At 43.9% G+C, this 23,105-nt stretch overlaps 1 protein-coding gene across 1 annotated transcript in view; it reads right to left on the bottom strand.

The window, feature by feature from the left end:
- Positions 1 to 23,105, bottom strand: part of tmem63c (transmembrane protein 63C) — a 494,723-nt gene that overhangs the window by 306,190 nt on the left and 165,428 nt on the right. Inside the window, exon 3 of the mRNA XM_059962995.1 lies at positions 19,874 to 19,953. Coding sequence (XP_059818978.1) covers positions 19,874 to 19,953 — 80 coding nt within the window. The remainder of the gene's footprint in view (positions 1 to 19,873; positions 19,954 to 23,105) is intronic.

The raw sequence follows: 23,105 nt of genomic DNA, 5'->3' as shown, positions 1-23,105 counted from the left end.
TAAGATTATTAAGGGATTGGAAAAGATAGAGGCAGGAAATATGTTCCAGATGCTGGGGGAGTCCAGTACCAGAGGGCATGGTTTGAGATTAAGGGGTAGGTCATTTAGGACAGAGTTAAGGAAAAACTTCTTCTCCCAGAGAGTTGTGAGGGTCTGGAATGCACTGCCTTGGAAGGCAGTGGAGGCCAGTTCTCTGGATGCTTTCAAGAAGGAGCTAGATAGGTATCTTATGGAAAGGGGAATCAAGGGATATGGGGACAAGGCAGGAACTGGGTATTGACAGTAGATGATCAGCCATGATCTCAGAATGGCGGTGCAGGCTCAAAGGGCCAAATGGTCTACTTCTGCACCTATTGTCTATTGTCTGCCTTGCAATGCTTTTGCTCTTAAAATACCTGCAGAATCCCTTAGGATTCTCCTTCACCTTATCTGCTGGAGTAACTTCATGCCTTCTTTTAGCCTTCCTGAACTCTTTCTTAAATCTTCTCTTTCATTTCTTGTGCTCCATAAGCACCTCATTTGTTCCTACCTGCATGTACTTGCTAAGCCCCTCCTTTTTGTCTAAACCAGGGTCTCAATATCTTTCAAACACCAAGGTTCCCTACACTTGTTATCTTTATCTTTAATTCTGACAGGCACATACAAGCTTTGTAATCTCAAAATTTTGCTTTTGAAGCTTCCCACTTACCAAGTACACCTCTGCCAGAAAACAGCCTGTCCCAATCCATACTTGCCATATTATTTCTGATACCAGTAAAATTGGCCTTTCTCCAATTTACTGTCGTATCCTAACCTGTGGTCCAGACCTCTCTTTGCATATATACTTTGAAACAAATGCCATTGTGGTCACTGGATGCAAAGAATCCCCCCTACACAAATTTCTATTGCTTGCCCTGTTTCATTTCCTAATAGCAGATCCAGTATCACGCACTCTCTCATTGGGACTTGAATACATTTGACAAATGCTATCCTATCTAGTCCTTTCACAGTTGGGATTCCCAGACAATATGTGGAAATATATTCATGTCCAAGGTTACACATTGGATCGGAGGTATGGGAATGTAGGCAGAAGGTATGAAGTCGCTCTACTGGTAAAGAATGGTATCAAATCATTAGAAAGATGTGGAAGGTGTTGAATCCTTGTGGGTTGAGTTAAGAAACTGAAAGGGTAAAAGAACCCTGATACTTTTGGAAGGGATGACCTCTTGGGAGAATGCCATGGCAGCCAGGTTACTGGCGCTGAGCATGGGTCTGTAGTGCAGAAGGGAAAGAGAGAGAAGAAGAAACCAGAAGTGATAGGGAACTCAATAATGAGAACAGATAGAAGATTCTGTATACGTGAATGGGACACCCAGATGGTATGTTGCCTCCCAGGTGCCAGAGTCAGAGATGTCTCAGAATGAGTCCACAACATTTTGGAGAAGAAAGTGGCGCAGCCAAATGTCTTGGTACATATTGGTACCAATGACATAGGAAGGAAAAGCAATGAGGTCCTGACTAGAGAATTTAGAGAGCTAGGCAGAAAGCTGAGAAGCAGGACTTTCCAGGTAGTAATTTCTGGTTGCTGTCTGTGCCATGTGCCAGTGAGGGTAGAAACAGGATGATTTGACAGATAAATGTATGGCTGAGAAGCTGGTGCAGGGGACAGGGCTTCAGGTTCTTGGATAATTGGGATCTCTTCTGGGAGAGGTATGAGCTATTAAAAAGTGAGGGGTTGCACCTGAACATGATGGGGACCAATATTCTCGCCAGCAGGTTTGTTAGAGCTGTTGGGGAGAGTTTAAACTAATTTGGCAGGGGTTTGGGAACCGGAGTGAAGGGACTCAGGATAGGACGATTGGTAAAAAAGTAAAGTTAGCATGTAAAACCACAAAATGCTGGCAGAACTCAGCAGGCCAGACAGCATCTATGGGAGGAGGTAGTGACGACGTTTCGGGCCGAAACCCTTCATCAGGAGTGAAGTAACATGGGATGGTCAAGGTGGGATAAGAATTGCGGGGAGGGATAAAGTAGAAAGCTAGGAAGTGATAGGTTGGAGGGAAATGGGCTAGGGGTAAGGTGGAGAATTATGGGAAATAAAAGAGAAAGAAAGGTAGGGCTGGGGGGAGATTATAGTGAGGGGGGAAAAAGACAATAGACAATAGGTGCAGAAGTAGACCATTTGGCCCCTCGAGTCTGCACCGCCATTCTGAGATCATGGCTGATCTTTCACTATCAATACCCAGTCCCTGCCTTGTCCCCATATCCCTTGATTCCCCTATCCATCAGATATCTGTCTAGCTCCTTCTTGAAAGCATCCAGAGAATTGGCCTCCACCGTCTTCCGAGGCAGTGCATTCCACACTTCCACAACTCTCTGGGAGAAGAAGTTTTTCCTCAACTCTGTTTTAAATAACTGACTTATTCTCAATCCATGCCCTCTGGTACTGGACTCTCTCAACATCTGGAACATATTTCCTGCCTCAATCCTATCAAATCCTTTAATTATCTTGAACATTTCAATCAGATCCCCTCTCAATCTCCTCAGTTCCAGTGTGTACAAGCCCAATCTCTCCAATCTCTCTGCGTAAGACAGCCCTGCCATCCCAGGAATCAACCTAGTGAATCTACGCTGCACTTCCTCAATTGCCAGAATGTCCTTCCTTAAACCTGGAGAACAAAACTGTACACAATATTCCAGGTGTGGTCTCACCAGGGCCCTGTACAAATGCAAAAGGACATCCTTGCTCTTGTACTCAATTCCCCTTGTAATAAAGGCCAACATTCCATTTGCCCTCTTCACTGCCTGTTGCACTTGCTCATTCACCTTCATTGACTGATGAACTAGGACTCCTAGGTCTCTTTGCATTTCTCCCTTACCTAACTCTACACCATTCAGACAATACTCTGCCCTCTTGTTCCTGCTTCCAAAGTGGATAACTTCACATTTATTCACATTGAATGACATCTGCCAAGTATCTGCCCACTCACCCAGCCTATCCAAGTCTCCCTGTATTCTCCTAACGTCCTCTTCACATGTCACACTGCCACCCAGTTTAGTATCGTCAGCAAACTTGCTGATATAGTTTTCAATGCCCTCATCTAAATCGTTGACATAAATCGTAAAGAGCTGAGGTCCCAATACAGAGCCCTGTGGTACCCCACTAGTCACCTCCAGCCAGTCCGAGAAACACCCATTCACTGCTACCCTTTGCTTTCTATCTGCCAACCAGTTTTCTATCCATGTTGGAACCCTGCCCCCAATGCCATGAGCTCTGATTTGACTCACCAATCTCCTATGTGGCACCTTATCGAATGCCTTCTGAAAATCTAGGTACACTACATCCACTGGCTTACCCTCGTCTAACATCCTTGTTACACCCTCAAAAAACTCCAACAGATTAGTCAAGCATGATTTGCCCTTGGTAAATCCATGCTGGCTTGGCCTAATCCTATTACTGCCATCAAGATATGCCACTATTTCGTCCTTAATAATGGACTCAAACATCTTCCCCACGACTGACATTAGGCTAACAGGGCGATAGTTCTCCGTTTTCTCCTTCCCTCCCTTCTTGAAAAGTGGGATAACATTAGCCACTCTCCAATCTTCAGAAACTGATCCTGAATCTAAGGAACATTGGAAAATGATTACCAATGCATCCACAATTTCCTGAGCCACCTCTTTTAGAACCCTCGGATGCAGACCATCTGGACCCGGGGATTTATTAGCCTTCAATCCTACCAGTCTACTCATCACAATTTCTTTCCTAATGTCAATCTGTCTCAATTCCTCTGATATCTTATGACCCTGGCCCATCCATACATCTGGGAGATTGCTTGTGTCCTCCCTGGTGAAGACAGATCTAAAGTACGCATTAAATTCTGTTGCCATTTCTCTGTTTCCCATAACAATTTCTCCCAATTCATTCTTCAAGGCGCCAACATTGTTCTTAACTATCTTCTTTCTCTTCACATAGCTAAAAAAGCTTTTGCTATCCCCTTTTATATTCCTGGCTAGACTGAGCTCATACCTGATTTTTTTCTCTCCGTATTGCTTTTTTAGTTAAGATCTGCTGTTCCTTAAAACTTTTCCAATCATCTGTATTCCCACTCATCTTAGCCCTGTCATACTTCCTTTTCTTTAATGCTATACAATCTCTGACTTCCTTTGTCAACCACTGTGGCCCCTTCCCCCTCTTTGAATCCTTCCTTCTCATTGGAATGAACTGCTTTTGCATCTTTTGTATTATGCCCAAGAATATCTGCCACTGCTGATCCACTGTCTTTCCTGCCAGGGCATCCGCCCATTTATCTTTGGCCAGCTCTTCCCTCATGGCTCCGTAGTCTCCTTTATTTAATTGCAACACTGACACCTCTGATCTGCCCTTATCCCTCTCAAATTGTAGATAAAAACTTATCATGTTATGATCACTACTTCCTAATGGCTCCTTTACTTTAAGATCACATCAATTCCTGTTCATTACACATCACCAAGTCCAAAATAGCCTCGTTCCTGGTTGGCTCAAGCACAAGCTGTTCCAAAAATACATCCCTTAGACACTCCACAAACTCCCTATCCTGGGTCCAGCACCTACCTGATTCTCCCAGTTCACCTGCATGTTGAAATCTCCCATAACGACTGCATTACCTTTAGCACATGCCAATGTTAACTCCCTAATCAACTTGTACCCAATATCCACGCTACTGTTTGGGGGCCTGTACACAACACCCATTAGGGTCTTTTTACCCTTACTGTTCCTCAGCTCAATCCACACAGACTCTACTTCCCCTGTTCCCAAGTCACCTCTTGCTAAGGACTGAATCTCATTTCTCACCAACAGGGCCACCCCACCCCCTCTTCCCATATTTCTGTCTCTACGATAGCACGTATACCCTGGTACACTCAATTCCCAGGACTGATCCCCTTGCAGCCATGTCTCCGTTATCCCAACAATATCGTAGTTCCCCATTTTCATCTGAGTTTCAAGCTCATCTGTCTTATTTCTGACACTACGCGCATTCAAGTATAGAATTCTTAGCCCATTCCTCCTCTCTTTGCTTAAAACACTGTCTATTGTACCTAACCCAGCTCCTTGAACTTCCATCGGGCTAATTGCACCTTGAATTTTGATGACCTTCTCAAGATCACCCAAACCTTCTACACATTTAACCCCATGCTCCTTCTGACCAACCCTCTGTACATGTAACTTTTCCAACACATGTTCTGTCTCACCTTTCTCCTTTACACAATTAATATTTGGGAAACGTGTATTCCCCACCTGTCCCTTATCCTTCACCATATCATCTTCTCTCGTATTCTGGATCCCTGCCCCCTGCACATCTAGTTTAACCCCCCTCCCCCCCCCCCCCGAGCAGCACTGGCAAACATTCCTGCAAGAATGTTAGTACCCCTCCAGTTCAGATATAGACCGTCCCTTCGAAACAGATCCCAACATCCCTGGAACAAAGTCCAATTATCCAAAAACCCGAACCCTTCCTTCCTGCACCATGCTCTCAGCCTCGTATTAATGTGGGTAATCATTCTATTCTTCGCCTCACTCGCACTTGGCACAGGTAGCAATCCCGAGATTGTCACCCTGGAGGTCCTGCCTTTCAGCTACACTCCTAACTCCCTGAACTCTCTAAGCAGGACCCCCTCACTCACCTTACCTTCATCGTTGGTCCCTACATGGACCACTACATCTGGGTTCATGCCCTCGTTCTCAAGAATAGCCTGCACCCGATCTGAGATGTCCCGGACCCTGGCACCAGGGAGGCAACATACCATCCGAGACTCCTGATCTGCCCCACAAAATCTCCTATCTGCCCCCCTGACTATAGCATCCCCTAAAACTAACGCTCTCTTCTCTTCCCTCCTCCCCTTCCTAGTTGAGGGTTCAACCTCTGTGCCAGAGGCAGGACCACTACAACTCATTCCTGGTAGGTCATCCCCATCAACAGTATCCAGTACGGTATACTTATTGTTAATGGGAATGGCCGCAGGGGTGCTCTGCTCTCTCTGCCTGCTCCCCCTGCCTCTCTGGACCGTCACCCATCTGCCTACTTCTTGGATTTTTGTTGTGACTACCTCCTGATAACTCCTATCTATCTCTGCCTATGCCTCCCGAATGATCCGTAGTTCATCCAGCTCCCGCTCCAACTCCCTAACTCGGGCTGATAGGAGCTGCAGCTGGACGCACCTTTTGCAGGTGTGGTCATCAGGGACAACTGTGTTGACCCTGACTTCCCACATACTGCATACGGAGCACACCACTGCTCTGACTGTCTCCCCCATACCTGAAGTGGATTGATAGAATAAGTCTAAAAAGCACCTAGCGACCTTACCTTCTTCCCCTCAGCGAGCAATCACACAGGCTTACCGAAGTCCCCTTACGTCGAAGCCCACTTAGCCAAAGCCCAGGACTCTGCTTCCACGGACTCCGCTGCCCGCTCTGAAAACAAGTCCTGCCTTTTAAAGTTCGCGCTCGACGCTGACGTCACTCGCGCCTGCGCAGTTCTCCCTACTCCACAGGTATTGACCAGGTCGGCTTAAATCCTACCTACAACGGTCGAATTCTCTGAGATCCCAGCTGAATCACAAGCTGTAACTTCCTCCCGATTCAAATGACCGGTCTGAAAAGAAGTCCTGCCTTTTAAACTGCCTTTTAAAAAGAGAGAAAGAGAGCCATTCTGAAATAATAGATAGGGATGTGGGTAAGGGGGGGGGGGGGGCAGGGGTATCAACGGAGGTCTGTGAGTTGGATGTTCATGCCGGCAGGTAGGAGGCTACCCAGGCGGGAGATAAGGTATTGCCCCATCAACCTGTGCGCGGCCTCATCTTGACGGTAGAGGAGGCCATGAACAGACATGTCGGAGTGGGAGTGGTCTGTGGAACTGAAGACAGCATGTAGTCAGGTTGTCAGGAAGGGCAGGCAAGTGATGGGACATAGTTGCAGCCAACAGGCTGAGTATCAAATCATTAGGGGTGCAGAGTCAGAAAGGACAGAAAATACGATATTGAAGGTGTTGTATCCAAGTGCACATAGTATAAGAAATAAGGTGGATGATCTTGTTGCAAAATTACAGATTGCCAGGTATGATGTTGTGGTCATCACTGAATCATGGCTGAACGATGGTTCTAATTGGGAGCTGAATGTCCAAGGTTACACATTATATCAGAGGGATAGGAAGGTAGGCAGAGGGGATGGTGTAACTCTACTGGTAAAGAATGGCATCAAATCCGTAGAAAGATGTGACATGTTATAATAGTCATGCGGGATTTTAACAGATCGATTGGAAAAATCAAGTTGGTAATGGATCTCAAGACAGTGAGTTTATTGAATGCCTGAGAGATTGCATTTTAGAGCAGTTTATTGTTGAGCCTACTTGGGGATCAGCTATACTGGATTGGGTGTTATGTAGTGAACCAGACGCGATTAGGGAGCTTCAGGTAAAAGAACCCTTAGGAACCAGTGATCACAATATGATTATGTTCAACTTGAAATTTGATAGGGAGAAAGCAAAATCTGACAAGCAGCATTTCAGTGGAGTAAAGAAAATTACAGTGGTATGAGAGAGGAGTTAGCCAAAGTAAATTGGAAGAAGATGCTGGCAGGAATGAAAGTAGAGCAGCAATGGCTTGACTTTATGGGAAAAAAAATGAAGGTGCAGGATAGATGTACTCCAAAAACAAAGAAATACTCAAATGTGTAAATAGTACAACCATGGCTGACAAGGGAAGTCAAAGCTAATGTAAAAGCAAAAGAAAGGGCAACAATTGGCAGAAAGAGGTTTGGGAAGCTTTTAAAAACCTACAGAAAGCAACTAGAAGAATCATTAGGAGAGAAAAGATGAAATATGAAAGCAAGCTAGCAAACTAAGTGACTAGAAAAAGCTTTTTCAAATATATAAAAAATAAAAAGGGAAATGTGAGTGGATACAGGACCGCTAGAAAATGAGGCTGGAGAAATAATAACGGGGAATGAGGAGAAGGCGGACAAACTAAATAAGTATTTTACCTCAGTCTTCACTGTGGAAGACACTAGCTCTGTGCCAGATGTTGAAGGTGTGAGGGAAAAGGTGCTCAAAAAGCTGAAAGACCAAAAGTCACTGGACCAGATGAACTATACCCAAGGGTTCTGAAAGAGGTATCTGGTAGAGATTGTGGAGGCATTAGTAATGATCTTTCAAAAATCATTGGAATCTGGCATGGTGCCAGAGGACTGGAAAATTGAAAATATCACTCCACTCTTTAAGAAAGGAGGAAGGCAGCAGACAGGGAATTATAGACCAGTTAGCCTGATCTCATTGGTTGGGAAAATGCTGGGAGTCAATTTTTAAGGATGAGGTTATGGAGTATTTGGTGACCCAGGATAAAATAGGAGAAAGTCAACATGGTTTCCTTAAGGGAAAATCTTGCCTGACTAACCTGTTGGAATTTTTTGAGGAGATTACAACTAGGATAGATAAAGGGGATGCAAAGGATGTAGTATATCTGGACATTCAGAGGGCCTTTGATAAGTGCCACACATGAGGCAGCTTCCCAAGTTAAGAGCTCATGCTATTACAGGAAAGTTACTGGCACGGTTATAGCATTAGCTGACTGATAGGGGGCAGCGAGTGGGAATAAAAGGATCATTTTCTGGTTTGCTGCCAGTGACTGGTGATGTTCCACAGGACTCAGTGTTGGGACTGCTTTTTTTTATGCTGTATATCAATAATTTATATGATGGGATAGATGGTTTTGTTACCAAGTTTGCAGATGATACGAAGATTGATGGAGAGGCAGGTAGTGTTGAGGAAACAGGTAGGCTGCAAAGGGACAGATTAGGAGGATGCTTAAGAAAGTGGCAAATGAAATACAATGTTGGAAAATGTGTTGTCATGCACTTTGGTAGCAAAAATTATGTGCAGTCTATTTTCTTAACAGGGAGAAACTCCAAAAATCTGACATGTAAAGGGACTTGGGAGTCCTTCTGCAGAACACCCTAAAGGTGAACAGTTTGGGCTTCTCATCAAAGAAACGACGTGCTGGCATTGAAGATGGTTCAGAGAAAGTTCACAAGGATGATTCTGGGAATAAAAGGGTTATCATACAAAGAAAGTTTGATACTTCAGTGTACATACTCAGAGATAGCAGAGATACTTAATGAATACTTTGCTTCAGTATTCACAACAGAAAAGGACCTTGGCGACTGTAGGGATGACTTACAGTGGATTGGAAAGATTGAGCATATAGACATTAAGAAAGAGGATGTGCTGGAGCTTTTGGAAAGCATCAAGTTGGATAAATCTCTGGGACTGGATGAAATGTACCCCAGGCTACTGTGGGTAGCGAGGGAGGTGATTGCTGAGCCTCTGCCAATGATCTTTGTATCATCAATGGAAATGGGAGAGGTTCCAAGGGACTGGAAGGTTGCAGATTTAATTCCCTTATTCAAGAAAGGGAGAAGAGATAGCCCAGGAAATTATAGACTATTAAGTCTTACTTCAGTGGTTGGTAGGTTGATGGAAAAGATCCTGAGAGGCAGGATTTATGAAAATTTGGAGAGGTATACTATGTTTAGGAATAGTCAGCATGGCCTTGTCAAAGGCAGGTTGTGCCTTACGAGCCTGATTGAATTTTTTGAGAATGTGACTAAACACATAGATGGAGGTAAAGCAGTAGACTAAGGAGTTTGTGGTGGACCTGAGGAGGGCTAAGGCACCGGTGACCCCTGTTTCCATCCAAGGGGTCAGTGTGGACATGGTGGAGGATTACAAATACCTGGGGATACGAACTGACAATAAACTGGACTGGTCAAAGAACACTGAGGCTGTCTACAAGAAGGGTCAGAGCCGTCTCTACTTCCTGAGGAGACTGAGGTCCTTTAACATCTGCTGGACAATGCTGAGGATGTCCTACAAGTCTGTGGTGGCCAGTGTTATCATGTTTGCTGTTGTGTGCTGGGGCAGCAGGCTGAGGGTAGCAGACATCAACGGAATTAACAAACTCGTTCGTAAGGCCAGTGATGTTGTGGGGGTGGAACTGGACTCTCTGATGGTGGTGACTGAAAAGAGGATGCTGTCCAAGTTGCATGCCATCTTGGACAATGTCTCCCAGCCACTCCATAATGTACTGGTTAGGCACAGGAGTACATTCAGCCAGAGACTCATTCCACCGAGATGCAACACTGAGCATCATAGGAAGTCATTCCTGCCTATGGCCATCAAACTTTACAACTCCTCCCTCAGACTTTCAGACACCCTGAGCCAATAGGCTGGTCCTGGACTTATTTCCACTTGGAATAACTTACATATTATTATTTAATTATTTATGGGTTTATATTGCTATATTTCTACACTATTCTTGGTTGGTGCGACTGTAACAAAACCCAATTTCCCTCAGGATCAATAAAGTATGTCTGTCTGTCAGGTGTAGTGTATATGGATTTCAGCAAGGCATTTGATAAGGTACCCCATGCAAGGCTTATTGTGTAAGTAAGGAGGCATGGGATCCATGGAGACATTGCTTTCTGGATCCAGAACTGGCTTGCCCACAGAAGGCAAAGTGTGGTTGTAGACAGGTCATGTTCTGCATGGAGATCGGTGACCAGTGGTGTGCCTCAGGGATCTGTTCTGGGACCCCCTACTCTTCATGATTTTTATAAATTATCTGGATCAGAAATTGGAGCGATGGGTTAGTAAATTTACTGATGACACAAAGGTTGGGAATGTTGTGGATAGTGTGGAGGGTTGACAGAGGTTACAGCAGGATATCAATACGATGCAAAACTGGGCTGATAAGTGGCAGGCAGAGTTCAACCCAGTTAAGTGTTCATTTTGGTAGGTTAAGTATGATGGCAGAATATAGTATTAATGGTAAGACTATGGCAGTGTTGAGGATCAGAAGGATCTTCGGGTCCAAGTCCATAGGACATTCAAAGCTGCTGGGTAGGATGAATCTGTGGTTAAGAAAGCATACTGTGCATTGGCTTTCATCAAACATGGGATTATGTTTCAGGGCTGGGAGGTAATGTTAAAGCTACATAGAACCCTGGTCAGGCCCCACTTGGAGTATTTTGTTCAGTTCTGGTCACTTCACTACAGGAAGGATGGGGAAACTATAGAAAGAGTGCAGAGAGGATTTACAAGGATGTTGGCTGGATTGGGGAGCATGCCTTATGAGACTAGGTTGAGTGAACTTGGCCTTTTCTCCTTGTAGAAACAGAAGATGAGAGGTGACCTGACAGAGGTGCATAAGATGTTAAGAGGCATTGATCATGTGCATAGTCAGAGGCTTTTCCCCAGGACTGAAATGGCTAGCAAGAGAGGACACAGTTTTAAGGTGCTTGGAAGAAGGTACAGAGATGTCGGGGGTAAGTTTTTTACACAAAGAGTGGTGAGTGCATGGAATGGGCTTCTGACAATGGGAGTGGAGATGGATATGATAGGGTCTTTTAAGAGACTCCTGAATAAGAACATGGAGCTTAGAAAAATAGAGGGTGATGGGCAACCTTGGGTAATTTCTAAGTAAGTACATGTTCAGCATATCTTTGTGGGCCGAAGGACCTCAATTGTGCTGTAGGGTTTCTATGTTACTTGCTGGAATTTAAATGAATGAGGAGGGATCTCATTGAATGTTTTGAGGCATTATCAATACCTTTTATTAATAAAATTGTATTAATAATTTGATTAATATTTTATTAATAATCAATACCTCTTATCAATACCTTTTGAATGTTGAAAGGCCTCAACAGTGTAGATGTGGAAAGGTTGTTCCCATGGTGGGGGAGTCTAGGACAAGAGGACAGAGCCTCAGGATAGAGGGACGTCAATTTAAATCAGTATGCAAAAAATTTCTTTAGGCAGGTGATGGTGAATTTATGGAATTTGTCACCACGGGCTGCTGTGTTGGCCAGCTCATTGAGGTTATTTATGGCACAGCTTGATAGGTGCTTGATTGGACACGGCATCAAAGGTTATGGGGAGGAGGCCAGGCAGAGGGGCTGAGAAGGAGAGAAAAGGATCAGCTGAGTGAATGGCAGAGCAGACTCAATGGGCCAAATAACCTAATCCTGCACCTATGTATTATGGTCTAATGGTGTTAGAAACATAGGAACATAGAAACCCTACATCACAAAACAGGCCCTTCGGCCCACAAAGTTGTGCCAAACATGTCCCTACCTTAGAAATTACTAGGCTTACCTATAGCCCTTTATTTTTCTAAGCTCCATGTACCCATCCAAAAGTCTCTTAAAAGACCCTATTGTATCCACCTCCACCACCATTGCTGGCAGCCCATTCTATGCACTCACCACTCTCTGAGTAAAAAACTTACCCCTGACACCTCTGTACCTACTCCCCGCACCTTAAACCTGTGTCCTCTTGTGGCAACCATTTCATTTCTGGGAAAAAGCCTCTGACTATCCACATGATCAATGCCTCTCATCATCTTATATACCTCTATCAGGTCACCTCTCATCCTCCATCGCTCCAAGGAGAAAAGGCCTAGTTCACTCAACCTGTTCTCATAAGGCATGCTCCCCAATCTAGGCAACATCCTTGTAAATCTCCTCTGCACTCTTTCTATGGCTTTCACATTATTCCTGTAGTGAGGCGACCAGAACTGAGCACAATACTCCAAATGGGGTCTGACCAGGGCCCTATACAGATGCAATATTACCTCTCGGCTCCTAAATTCAATTCCACAGTTAATGAAGGCCAATACACCATATGCCTTCTTAACCACAGAGTCAACCTACAAAACTGCTTTGAGCATCCTATGGACTCAGACCCCAAGATCCCTCTGACCCTCCACTCTGCCAAGAGTCTTACCATTAATACTATATTCTGCCATCATATTTGACCTACCAAAATGAACCACTTCACAGTTATCTGGGTTGAACTCCATCTGCCACTTTTCAACCCAGTTTTGCATCCTATCAATGTCCCGCTGTAACCTCTGACAGCCCTCCACACTCTCCAAAACACCTCTAACATCTTTGTCATCAGCAAACATACTAACCCATCCCTCCACTTACTCAACCAGGTCATTTATAAAAATCACGAAGTGTAAGGATCCCAGAACAGATCACTGAGGCACACCACTGGTCACCGACCTCCATACAGAATATGACCTGTCTACAACCACTCTTTGCCTGCTGTGGACAAGTCAGTTCTGGATCCACAAAGCAATGTCCCCTTGGATCCCATGCCTCCTTACTTTCTCAATAAGCCTTGCATGGGGTACCTTATCAAATGCCTTGCTGAAATCCATATACACTACATCTACTGCTCTTCCTTCATCAATGTGTTTAATCACATCCTCAAAAAACTCGATCAGGCTCGTAAGGCACAATCTGCCCTTGACAAAGCCATGCTGACTATTCCTAATCATATTATGCCTCTCCAAATGTTCATAAATCCTGCCTCTCAGGATCTTCTCCATCAACTTAGGTAAGACTGAGGTAAGACTTACTGGTCGATAATTTCCTAGACTATCTCTACTCCCTTTCTTGAATAAAGAAACAACATCCACAACCCTCCAATCCTTCGGCATCTCTCCTGCCCCCATTGATGATGCAAAGATCATCACCAGAGGCTCAGCAATCTCCTCCCTTGCCTTGAAGTAACCATTCCTGTCCCTGAGCTATCCAAGTCTCTGTAATGTTACTTCTTGTACTCCATAAGCACTTCATTTGTTCCTACTTGCCTAAACCTGCTGTGCAACTTTTTTCTCTCTTAACTAGGCCTCAACTGGCGGAGAATCTCACCTGGTCCCTCAACACCAGCTCCATAGCAAAGGAAGCCCAGAAGCATCTCTACTTTCTGCGAAGGCTGAGGAAAGTCTATCTCCCAACCCCCATCCTCATCACATTCTACAGGGGTTGTATTGAGAGCATCCTGAGCAGCTGTATCACTGCCTGGTTTGGAAATTGCACCATCTCAGATCGCAAGACCCTGCAGCAGATAGTGAGGTCAGCTGAGAAGATCATCGGGGTCTCTCTTCCTGCCATCACGGACATTTACACTACACGCTGCATCCGCAAAGCAAGCAGCATTATGAAGGACCCCATGCACCCTTCATACAAACTCTTCTCCCTCCTGTCGTCTGGGAAAAGGCACCAAAGCATTCGGGCTCTCACGACCAGACTATGTAAAAGTTTCTTCCCCCAAGCTACCAGACTCCTCAATACCCAGAGCCTGGACTGACACCTTACTGCCCTACTGTCTTGTTTATTATTTATTGTAATGCCTGCACTGTTTTGTGCACTTTATGCAGGTCCGCAGTCTAGTGTAGATTTTTTTTTTTGGGTTGTTTTTTACTTAGTTCAGTCTAGTTTTTGTACTGTGTCATGTAACACCATGGTCCTGAAAAATGCTGTCTCATTTTTATTATGTACTGTACCAACAGTTATGGTTGAAAAGACAATAAAAAGTGACTTGCCTTGACTTGACTTGAATATCTTTTAAAAATCAAGGTTCTCTACATTGTTGTCTTTAACTTTTATTCTAACAAGCACATACAAGCTTTGTACTCTCAAAATTTTGCTTTTGGAGGCCTTCTATTTACCAGGTACACCAATGCCAGAAACACCTGTCCCAATCAACACTTGACACATCATTTCTTATACTATTAAAATTGCCCTTTCTCCTATATAGGATCACAAGCTGAAGAAACAGACCTAGCTGTATGTATATTTACTTTGAAACTAATAGCATTGTTGTCACTAGATGCAAAGTGTTCTTCTACACAAACTTCTGTCATCTCCCCCGTCTTATTCCCTAATAGCAGATTAAGTATCACGTACTCTCTCATTGGGACTTACACAGCTGATGAAGGAAACTTACCTGAATACATTTAAGACCATAAGACCATAACACATTTGACAAACTCTATCCCATCTCATCCTTCTACAGTATGGTTCTCCCACACAATATATGGAAAGAAAAACACCACCTACTATAACAATCTTCTGCTTCCTGCAATCTCTCTACAAATTTGATCCTCTAAGTCACTAGGACTGTTGGGTAGGCTGTAATACAGCCCTATTAAAATGGTCATATCTTTCTTATTTCTCAGTTCCACCCATAATGCCTCACTAGATGAGTACTCCAGTCTGTCCCATCAGAGCACTGACATGATATTTTCCCTGACTAGTAACATTACCCCTCCTCCTCTAATCACTCCCGCTTTGTCACATCTGAAACAACAGAACCCTGGAATATTGAGCTGTCAGGCCTGTCCCTCCTGCAACCAAGTTTCACTATTGGCTACATATCATAATTCCAGGTATTGATCCATGCGCTGAGCTTATCTGCCCTTTCTATGATGCTTTTGCATTGAAATATACGCAACTCAAGACATGAGTCGCACTATGCTCAACCTAATGATTCCAGAATTTGTCTGTGGTCCTACCAACATCTGTCTCTACAACCTCTCCACTATCTGTTCTGTCACTCTATTCCCCATCCCTCTGTAACTGTAGTTTAAATCCCACCATGCAGCATTAACAAACTTTCCCACTAGGATATTAGTCCCTCCCCTCCCCCTCCAGTTCAGGTGCAAATCATCTCCTCTGTACAGGTAACATCTTCCCTAGAAGAAAGCCCAATGATCCAAAAATCTTATGCCCTCCCTCCTACACCTACTCCTTAGCCATGTATTAAACTGTATAATCTTTCTAGTTCTGCTTTCATTGGCACATGGCCTGGGTAATAATCCTGAGATCACAACCCTGGAGGTCTTGCCCTTTAACTTAGCACCTAACACCCTGTACTTCCTATACAGACCTCGTCAGTCTTCTGACATACGTCATTGGAACCTACATGGACCATGACCTCTAGCTGTTCACCCCCTCACTTAAGAATGCTGAGGACTCAATACGAGATGCCTCAGACCCTGGTACCCGGAAGGGTACCCACTACTGCAGTCCTCTTCACCTCTCTTCTCTTCTGACCCACAGTGCCAAAGACCTGGTCGCTGCAGCTCCCCTGGTTGTTTGACCTCCTCAATACAGTCCAACATGGTTATTATTGAGGGGACCGACCACAGGGATACTCTGTACTGACTGCTCATCTCCCTTCCTTCTTCTGACAGTCACCCAGATACTTGCCTCCTGCAGCTTAGGGGTGACTACATCCCTGTAACTCCTATCTATCATTTCATCACTCTCCCGTATGAGCTGAATGTCATCAAGCTGCAGCTCCAGTTCTTTAACATGTTATGAAAGGAGCTGCTGCTCGATGCACCGGTGCAAATGAGGTGATCAGGGAGGCTCTAGATCTCCTGGAATTTCCACAGCTTACACAAAGAACATGACACTGCCCCTGGAGTCATTCTCACTGTTCTAACTATGCTCTAACAGATGAGAAATGAAGAATAAAGAATTAGAAGAACCTTCTAGCTTGCTTAGGCCTAATCTCACCTAAGCCTGATAAGCCAAAGCCACCCCACTCTAACATTGGTCCACTCACACAGTGGCTGCTCCAACAATGGCCGCTCCACTTGCCCCTGCTTTATTTTTATTCGCTCTTGTTAATGAATCCCATTTACTGATTGTTTAATGTTACTGGGCATGGGTGAGAGGGCACAGGTCAGGGTAGAACCATAGAACCGTAGAACACTACAGCACAGTACAGGCCCTTCAGCTCTCCATGTTGTGCCGACCCATATAATCGTTTAAAAAAAGTACTAAACCCACACTACCCCATAACGCTCCATTTTTCTTTTATCCATGAGTCCAAGAGGCTCTTAAATACCCCTAATATTTTAGACTCCACCACCATCCCTGGCAAGTCATTCTAGGCACTCACAACCCTCTGTGTAAAAAACTTACCCCTGATATCTCCCCTAAACTTCCCTCCCTTAATTTTGTACATATGCCCTCTGGTGTTTGCTATTGGTGCCCTGGGAAACAGGTACTGACTATCCACCCTATCTATGCCTCTCAAAATCTTGTAGACCTCTATCAAGTCCCCTCTCATTCTTCTATGCTACAAAGAGAAAAGTCCCAGCTCTGCTAACCTTGCTTCATATGACTTGTTCTCCAAACCAGGCAATGTCCTGGTAAATCTCCTCTGCACCCTCTCCATAGCTTCCACATCCTTCCTATAATGAGGTGACCAGAATAGAACACAATACTCACAAAACACAATAGCTTTCTAAACTAAAAGGGTACTTTCAGCTTTCTTAAGGGATAATGGGTTTTTTATAGGATATGATGGATAAGCAGGAATAGGGTACTAGGATGGCCAAAGAAGGAAGGATAAAGTGTAGATTAGTGTGTTTGTGTGTATATGTGAATGGGTGAAGGAATTTAGAATGTAAGTCTATCGACTGATCCACACTCCGGAACAGCAGGTGGCGGTAATGCACCATTAAGCTGGGTGCCAAATGCCATAAAATAAGAAGAAGAAGAAAAGCGTTTAATTTTTAGTTGCAGACCTGGGAGAAGTCATCTCTTATTCTCATGTTCCCATTCACTAATTGGCTGCAATTCAAAGATTCAGGGTACTTGAAAGCACAAGATAAGATATCCCAAAGTCAGCATGGATTACTTAAGGTGAAAGACCTTGATAGAGTGGATGTGGAGAGAATGTTTCCTACGATGGCAGTATCAAAGACCAAAGGACACAGCATCAAAATAGAGGAGCATCTTTTTGGAACAGAGATGAGGAGGAATTATTTTAGCCAGAGATCAGTAAATCTGTGGAATTTGTTGCCACAAGCAGCTGTAGAGACCAAGTCTTTATGTATATTTAAAGCATAAGTTGTTAGGTTCTTAATTTGTGAAGGCATGAAGGGCTATGGAGGGAGGTTGCAGGGGAAGGCAGGAGATTGGGGCTGAGAGGAAACATGGATCAGCCATGATGAAATGGCAGAGCAGACTCGATACACCAAATGGCCTAATTCTGCTCCTAATTCTTATTGTCTTATACCCTATATCTTGCCTGACAAATCTGTTGGAATTCTTTGAGGAAGTAACAAGCAAGATAGACAAAGGAGATTCAGTGGATATTGTTTACTTGGATTTTCAGAAAGCCTTAGACAAGGTGCTACATATGAGGGTGCTTAATGAGGTAAGAACTCATGGTATTACAGGAAACATAATGGCATAGATAGAAGATTGACTGACTGGAAGGAGACAGAGTGGGAATAAAGGAGGTATTTTCTGGTTGGCTGCTGGTAACTAGTGTTGTTCCACAGAGGTCGGTGTTGGGACTGTTCCTTTCATATTAAATGTCAATAATTTGGATAATAGAGTTGATGGGTTTGTAGCCAAGTTTGCAGATGATACAAAGTTGGCTGGAGGGACAGGTTGTATTGAGGAAGCAGAGAGGACTTAGACAGATTGGGAGAATGGGCAAAGAAGTGGCAGATGAAATATAGTTTGGGGAAATGTAGCACTTTGGTAGAAGGAATGAAGGTGTAGACTGTTTTCTGAATGGGAAGAAAATTAAAATTTTCATCCCACCACCCAAAGATGTATCAGTTGCTAGGTTAATTGCCCATTGTAAATTGTGCCATGATTAGTTTAAGGTTAAATCAGGGGTTGTTAGGTGTTGCCGGGTGTTGCAGCTTGAAAGGCTGGAAGAGCATTTTCACACTGTATCTCTAAATAAAATAAAAATAAATCACCATAGCCATCTTCCCCTGAATGAGGTATGATTCCAACCAGCAAAGTAATTCTCACAGACTCCAGTTTAACTAGGGCTCGATCAAATGGTTCCTGGCAGGGAACTGGGGAATACAGACCACAAACAGACAGATGTGCAGTTTAATTGGGCATCAGAGCCAACACAGATTCCATGGGCCAAAAGGCCTACTTCTATTCTATATTGTTCTATGGTCCACATACAACAGGACATGGATCAACTGTAAAGGTAGACATGGGAATGGCAGAGGGAGTCTATTTAGGTAAGCATGAACTTATGGGGAAGTTAAACCGGGGCGATCTGAAAGAGAACAGCAAAGCCTTGGGGAGTGATGCTGAACAGAAAGACTTTAACATAAAAGTATGTAGATAGTTTCTTAAAAATGTGAATACAGGTAGTAGGGTGGTGATAACCCTTATAGTCAAGTCAAGATTTAAGATTGTTTATTGACATACATCAGTACAGAAATGTAAAAGAGAACAAAATAAGTAATACAACATAAAAAGAACATGACAAAAACACACAATAAATATAAAAATACACAAGAATGCATCACCTACATTGGCTGAGGCATTGACTATTAAAGTTAAGACATCCTGGTTACATTTCACTGAAATATTGTGCACTGTTCTGGCTACTACACAACAGGAAATACATGATTCACCTGGAGAAGGTACAGTAAAGATTCATAAGGATGTTGCTTTATTTGGAGGGTTTAAGTAATCAGCTGAGATTGAGCAGGCTGGGTCTGTCTTCCCTGAGTGGTAACAAAAAGGTAAATAAAATTACGAGTGTTGTTAATAGTGCAGGATGGGTAAAGAAAGGAATGAGGTACGACAACACATCAGGTACTGATCTGGACTGTTGTGCTGTTGTATCCCAAAATTTTTGTCAATACCGGAGGTTCTATTTACATGAACAAGTGGAAAACCGGAGACAGACTGTGAAAAGAGTTAGATGAACAGGGTCAGGATGGACATTATGGGCCAAAGAGCCTATTTCTGTTCCTGTTCTGTATTGTTGTTCTATCTTCTAACACAGAGCATCCAGCTGGAATACTCCCTGTGAACAGGTACTGGGCGTATGCTGAAAAGACTAGAAAATCCAGTGCACAAATTGAGGCATTGGACGTGAATATTGAAGGTAGATAGGGGACTTAGGTACAGGAGGTACAATAGATAGGGGTATTTATGGGAGGCACAGTAGATGAGGGAGGTATTTACAGTAGATAGATAGGTGAACAGAAGGGAAAGAACCTGTCATTGTCCATCAGTAGAGCCAGTCGTCCATAGTCCCAGGCAGCTTTCCGGAGGCAGGAGAATATGAACAACAGCACCTGAAATCAAGAAATGGTCTGGCATTAACATCTCTCCCAACATACACAGGCATCAGGCCCTGTAAGTTAGCCCACTGTGACAGGTGATGTCTGAATACCAAGCCAATCCCAGTCAAACTGGGCTCTAAACCAAATACAGAATCCAGTATTTGCCTCAATGACTCAGAATTTCAAATGATTTCATGATCAAGTGATTCAATATCAAAAGCCAAACTTCTTCACTCAGCAGGTGGTGTGAGTGGGTAACAAGCTACAGTGGAAGTGGAGGATCTGGGTTCAATCGTAACATTTAGAGCACCTTGGATAGGTATATAATGGGGGATATTTAGAGGGATATGGTCAAAATCAAGGACGAAGATTAGGTTGGCATGGTCTGAATGGGTTGAAGGGCCTGTTTCTGCCTAGTTTTATCTGTCATACATAGTGTACTGGACAAGGAGTATAGTTGCTGGTCGAAGACAGCTCCTTCATCACAGATCCACAAAGAAAAGGTGACTTGATCCACTCCTTTAATACATTTCTGGTTCTTTGGATCTGTGGGAGAATGTAACAACCAGTTAGTTGTTGTGTTGAACTAACTGCTTCCCTCCAGCTCTAGAAAAGCAAATCTATTGGGCTCAACCAACTGTGGAGTTTATGAAGGCTTTCTAGGTTTTCCTGAGATAGACTGGTGCCCAGGCTGATCTCTCTTATGCCACAGGACAATTATAGAGAGAGTCATAGAGTCACAAAGTGATATGGCACAGTTACAGGCCCTTCATCCCAACTGGACCTTGCTGGCGAGGACCAATTTCCTGCATTTGGCCCATATATTTCATGTGTTCCTACATGTACCTATCCAAAAACTTTTCAAATGATACTATTGTACTTGTCTCAACCACTTCCTCCAACAGCTCATTCCACATACAGTTGATATCCTCTTGCCTAGGAGGGGGAATTTCCCTAACCTTGCCATCTTTGAACACACTGCTATTCTGATTACACATTATGATAGTGCCAGTAGCATTATGTCGTATATTTAGCTATATGCTGTATATGCACTTTATGTCAACTTCTACATACACAGAATATTTTGTATCTGTTAATATTATTTTATTTCTGTATGTGATATATGTACTGTGCCTTGTACCTTGGTCCCAGAGCAACGTTGTTTCACTTAGCTGTTGTCTTTATGACCTGGCTATTCAGAAAGCTGGCAAATCAGCTTCTGGTTTAATGTGTGCAGTTTCAAGATCTCCCATTCACTCACGGAATGTTTGGTTCCCACAAGCATCCAAGTCCACACAAGCCTCACATTCCCTTCCACAATTCAGAAACCCAGTTCCCTCACTCCCTCTCACCCCCTGGAAACCACCCCCATACATACACACCCTCCCACACCCCACAATCCCCCACTCCTCGGAACCCCCCCCACCCTTCACACTCCCTGGAAACACCCGCCCACTTCCTAGAACACCCCTCTCCACACTGCCTCCCACTCCCCAGAATCTCCCCCTACACTCCCACTCCCTAGAAAACCCCATACTTACTGTTGGAACCACTACTTTTCATATTGTGTGTCAAAGATTTGGGTGAAGGAATTGATGGCTTCATGGCCAAGTTTGCTGTTGATACAAAAATAGATGGAAGGGCAGGTAGGGTTTGGGGAGCCTGCAGAAGGAGTTGGATAGGTTGGGAGAAAGAAGTAGCAGATGGAATATAATGTAGGGAAGCGCATGGGAATAAAGGCATTGACTTCTTTGTAAATGGGGAGAAATTCGAAAATCAGAGGTGCAGGAGGACTTGGGTGTCCTCGTGCAGGATTCCCTAAAGGTTAACTTGCAGGCTAGTCCATGGTAAGAAATGCAATTGCAATGTTAGCATTCATTTCGAGAGGACTAGAATACAAAAGCAAGGATGCAATGCTGAAGTTTTATAAGCATTTATGATACCCCACGTAGTACTGTGAGCAGTTTTAGGCCTCTTATCTAAGAAAGGATGTGCCTTCATTGGATAGAATCCAGAGGAGATTCATGAGAATGATCCCAGGAATGAAAGGGTTAAAATATGGGGAGCATTTGATCGCTCTGCATCTGTACTCGCTGGAATTTAGAAGAATGAGGGGATATCACGTTGAAATTATCAAATATTGAAAGGCCTGGATACAACAGATGTGGAGAGAATATTTCATATAGTGGGTGAGTCTAGGACCAGTGGGCACACCTTCAGAATTGAATAACGCTCATTTGGAACGGAGATGAACAAAAAATTTCTTTATCCCGAGGATGGTGAATATACGGAATTCTTTGCCACAGTGCAGGCCAAGTCATTGGACATATTTAAGGTGAAGGTTGACAGGCTCTTGAATAGTCAAATGGTCAAAAATTACAGAAAGGCGAAAGAATGGGGTTGAGGGGAAAATGGATCAGCTGTGATGAAGTGGCAGAGCAAATTTGCTGGGCCGAATGGCCTAATTCTGTTCCTAGGTCTTATTTATGGTGTTATGCCAGATTAACCACGTGATAAGACTTAGGAACAGAATTAGGCCATTTGGCCCATCGTGTCTGTTTCACCATTTTGTCATGGTTAATTTATTATCCTTCTCAATCCCATTCTTCAATCGTCTCCCTGTAATCTTTGACACCCTATCTAATCAAGAACCTATGAACCTCTGACTTAAATATACCTAATAACCTGGCTTACTTTGCGAATTCTGCGGCTCGTTGTTTCACTGAAACGTGGCTCGGTGATTCCGTTCTGGACGGAGGTCTGCACGTCCCCGGCTTCCAGCTGCTGAGAGCGGACCACGTCACGGAGTTATCGGGGAAATCAAGGGGCGGTGGAATCTGTTTTTACATCCATGAAGGCTGGTGCACTGACGTTAAGGTTCTTCACAGACATTGCGACCCGAACCTGGAGTTTCTCGTTCTGAACTGTAAGCCTTTCTATTCACCGCGAGAGTTTTCCTCATTTATCCTTGTCGGTGTTTATGTTCCACCTCAGGCCAACGTGAGCGAGGCCGTTCGGCGGCTGGCTGATCATATTATGCGTTTAGAACAGGAACACACAGATTCGCTGTTGATCGTCCTAGGTCCCTAGGAGATTTCAACAAAGCTAAACTGAATCACGAACTCCCGAAATACAGACAACTTGTTAACTGCCCACCAGGGATA

The sequence above is a fragment of the Hypanus sabinus genome, chromosome 2 (genome assembly GCF_030144855.1).
Source record: "Hypanus sabinus isolate sHypSab1 chromosome 2, sHypSab1.hap1, whole genome shotgun sequence".
Lineage (NCBI taxonomy): Eukaryota > Metazoa > Chordata > Chondrichthyes > Myliobatiformes > Dasyatidae > Hypanus > Hypanus sabinus.
This window is presented reverse-complemented; position numbering and strand designations above follow the sequence as displayed.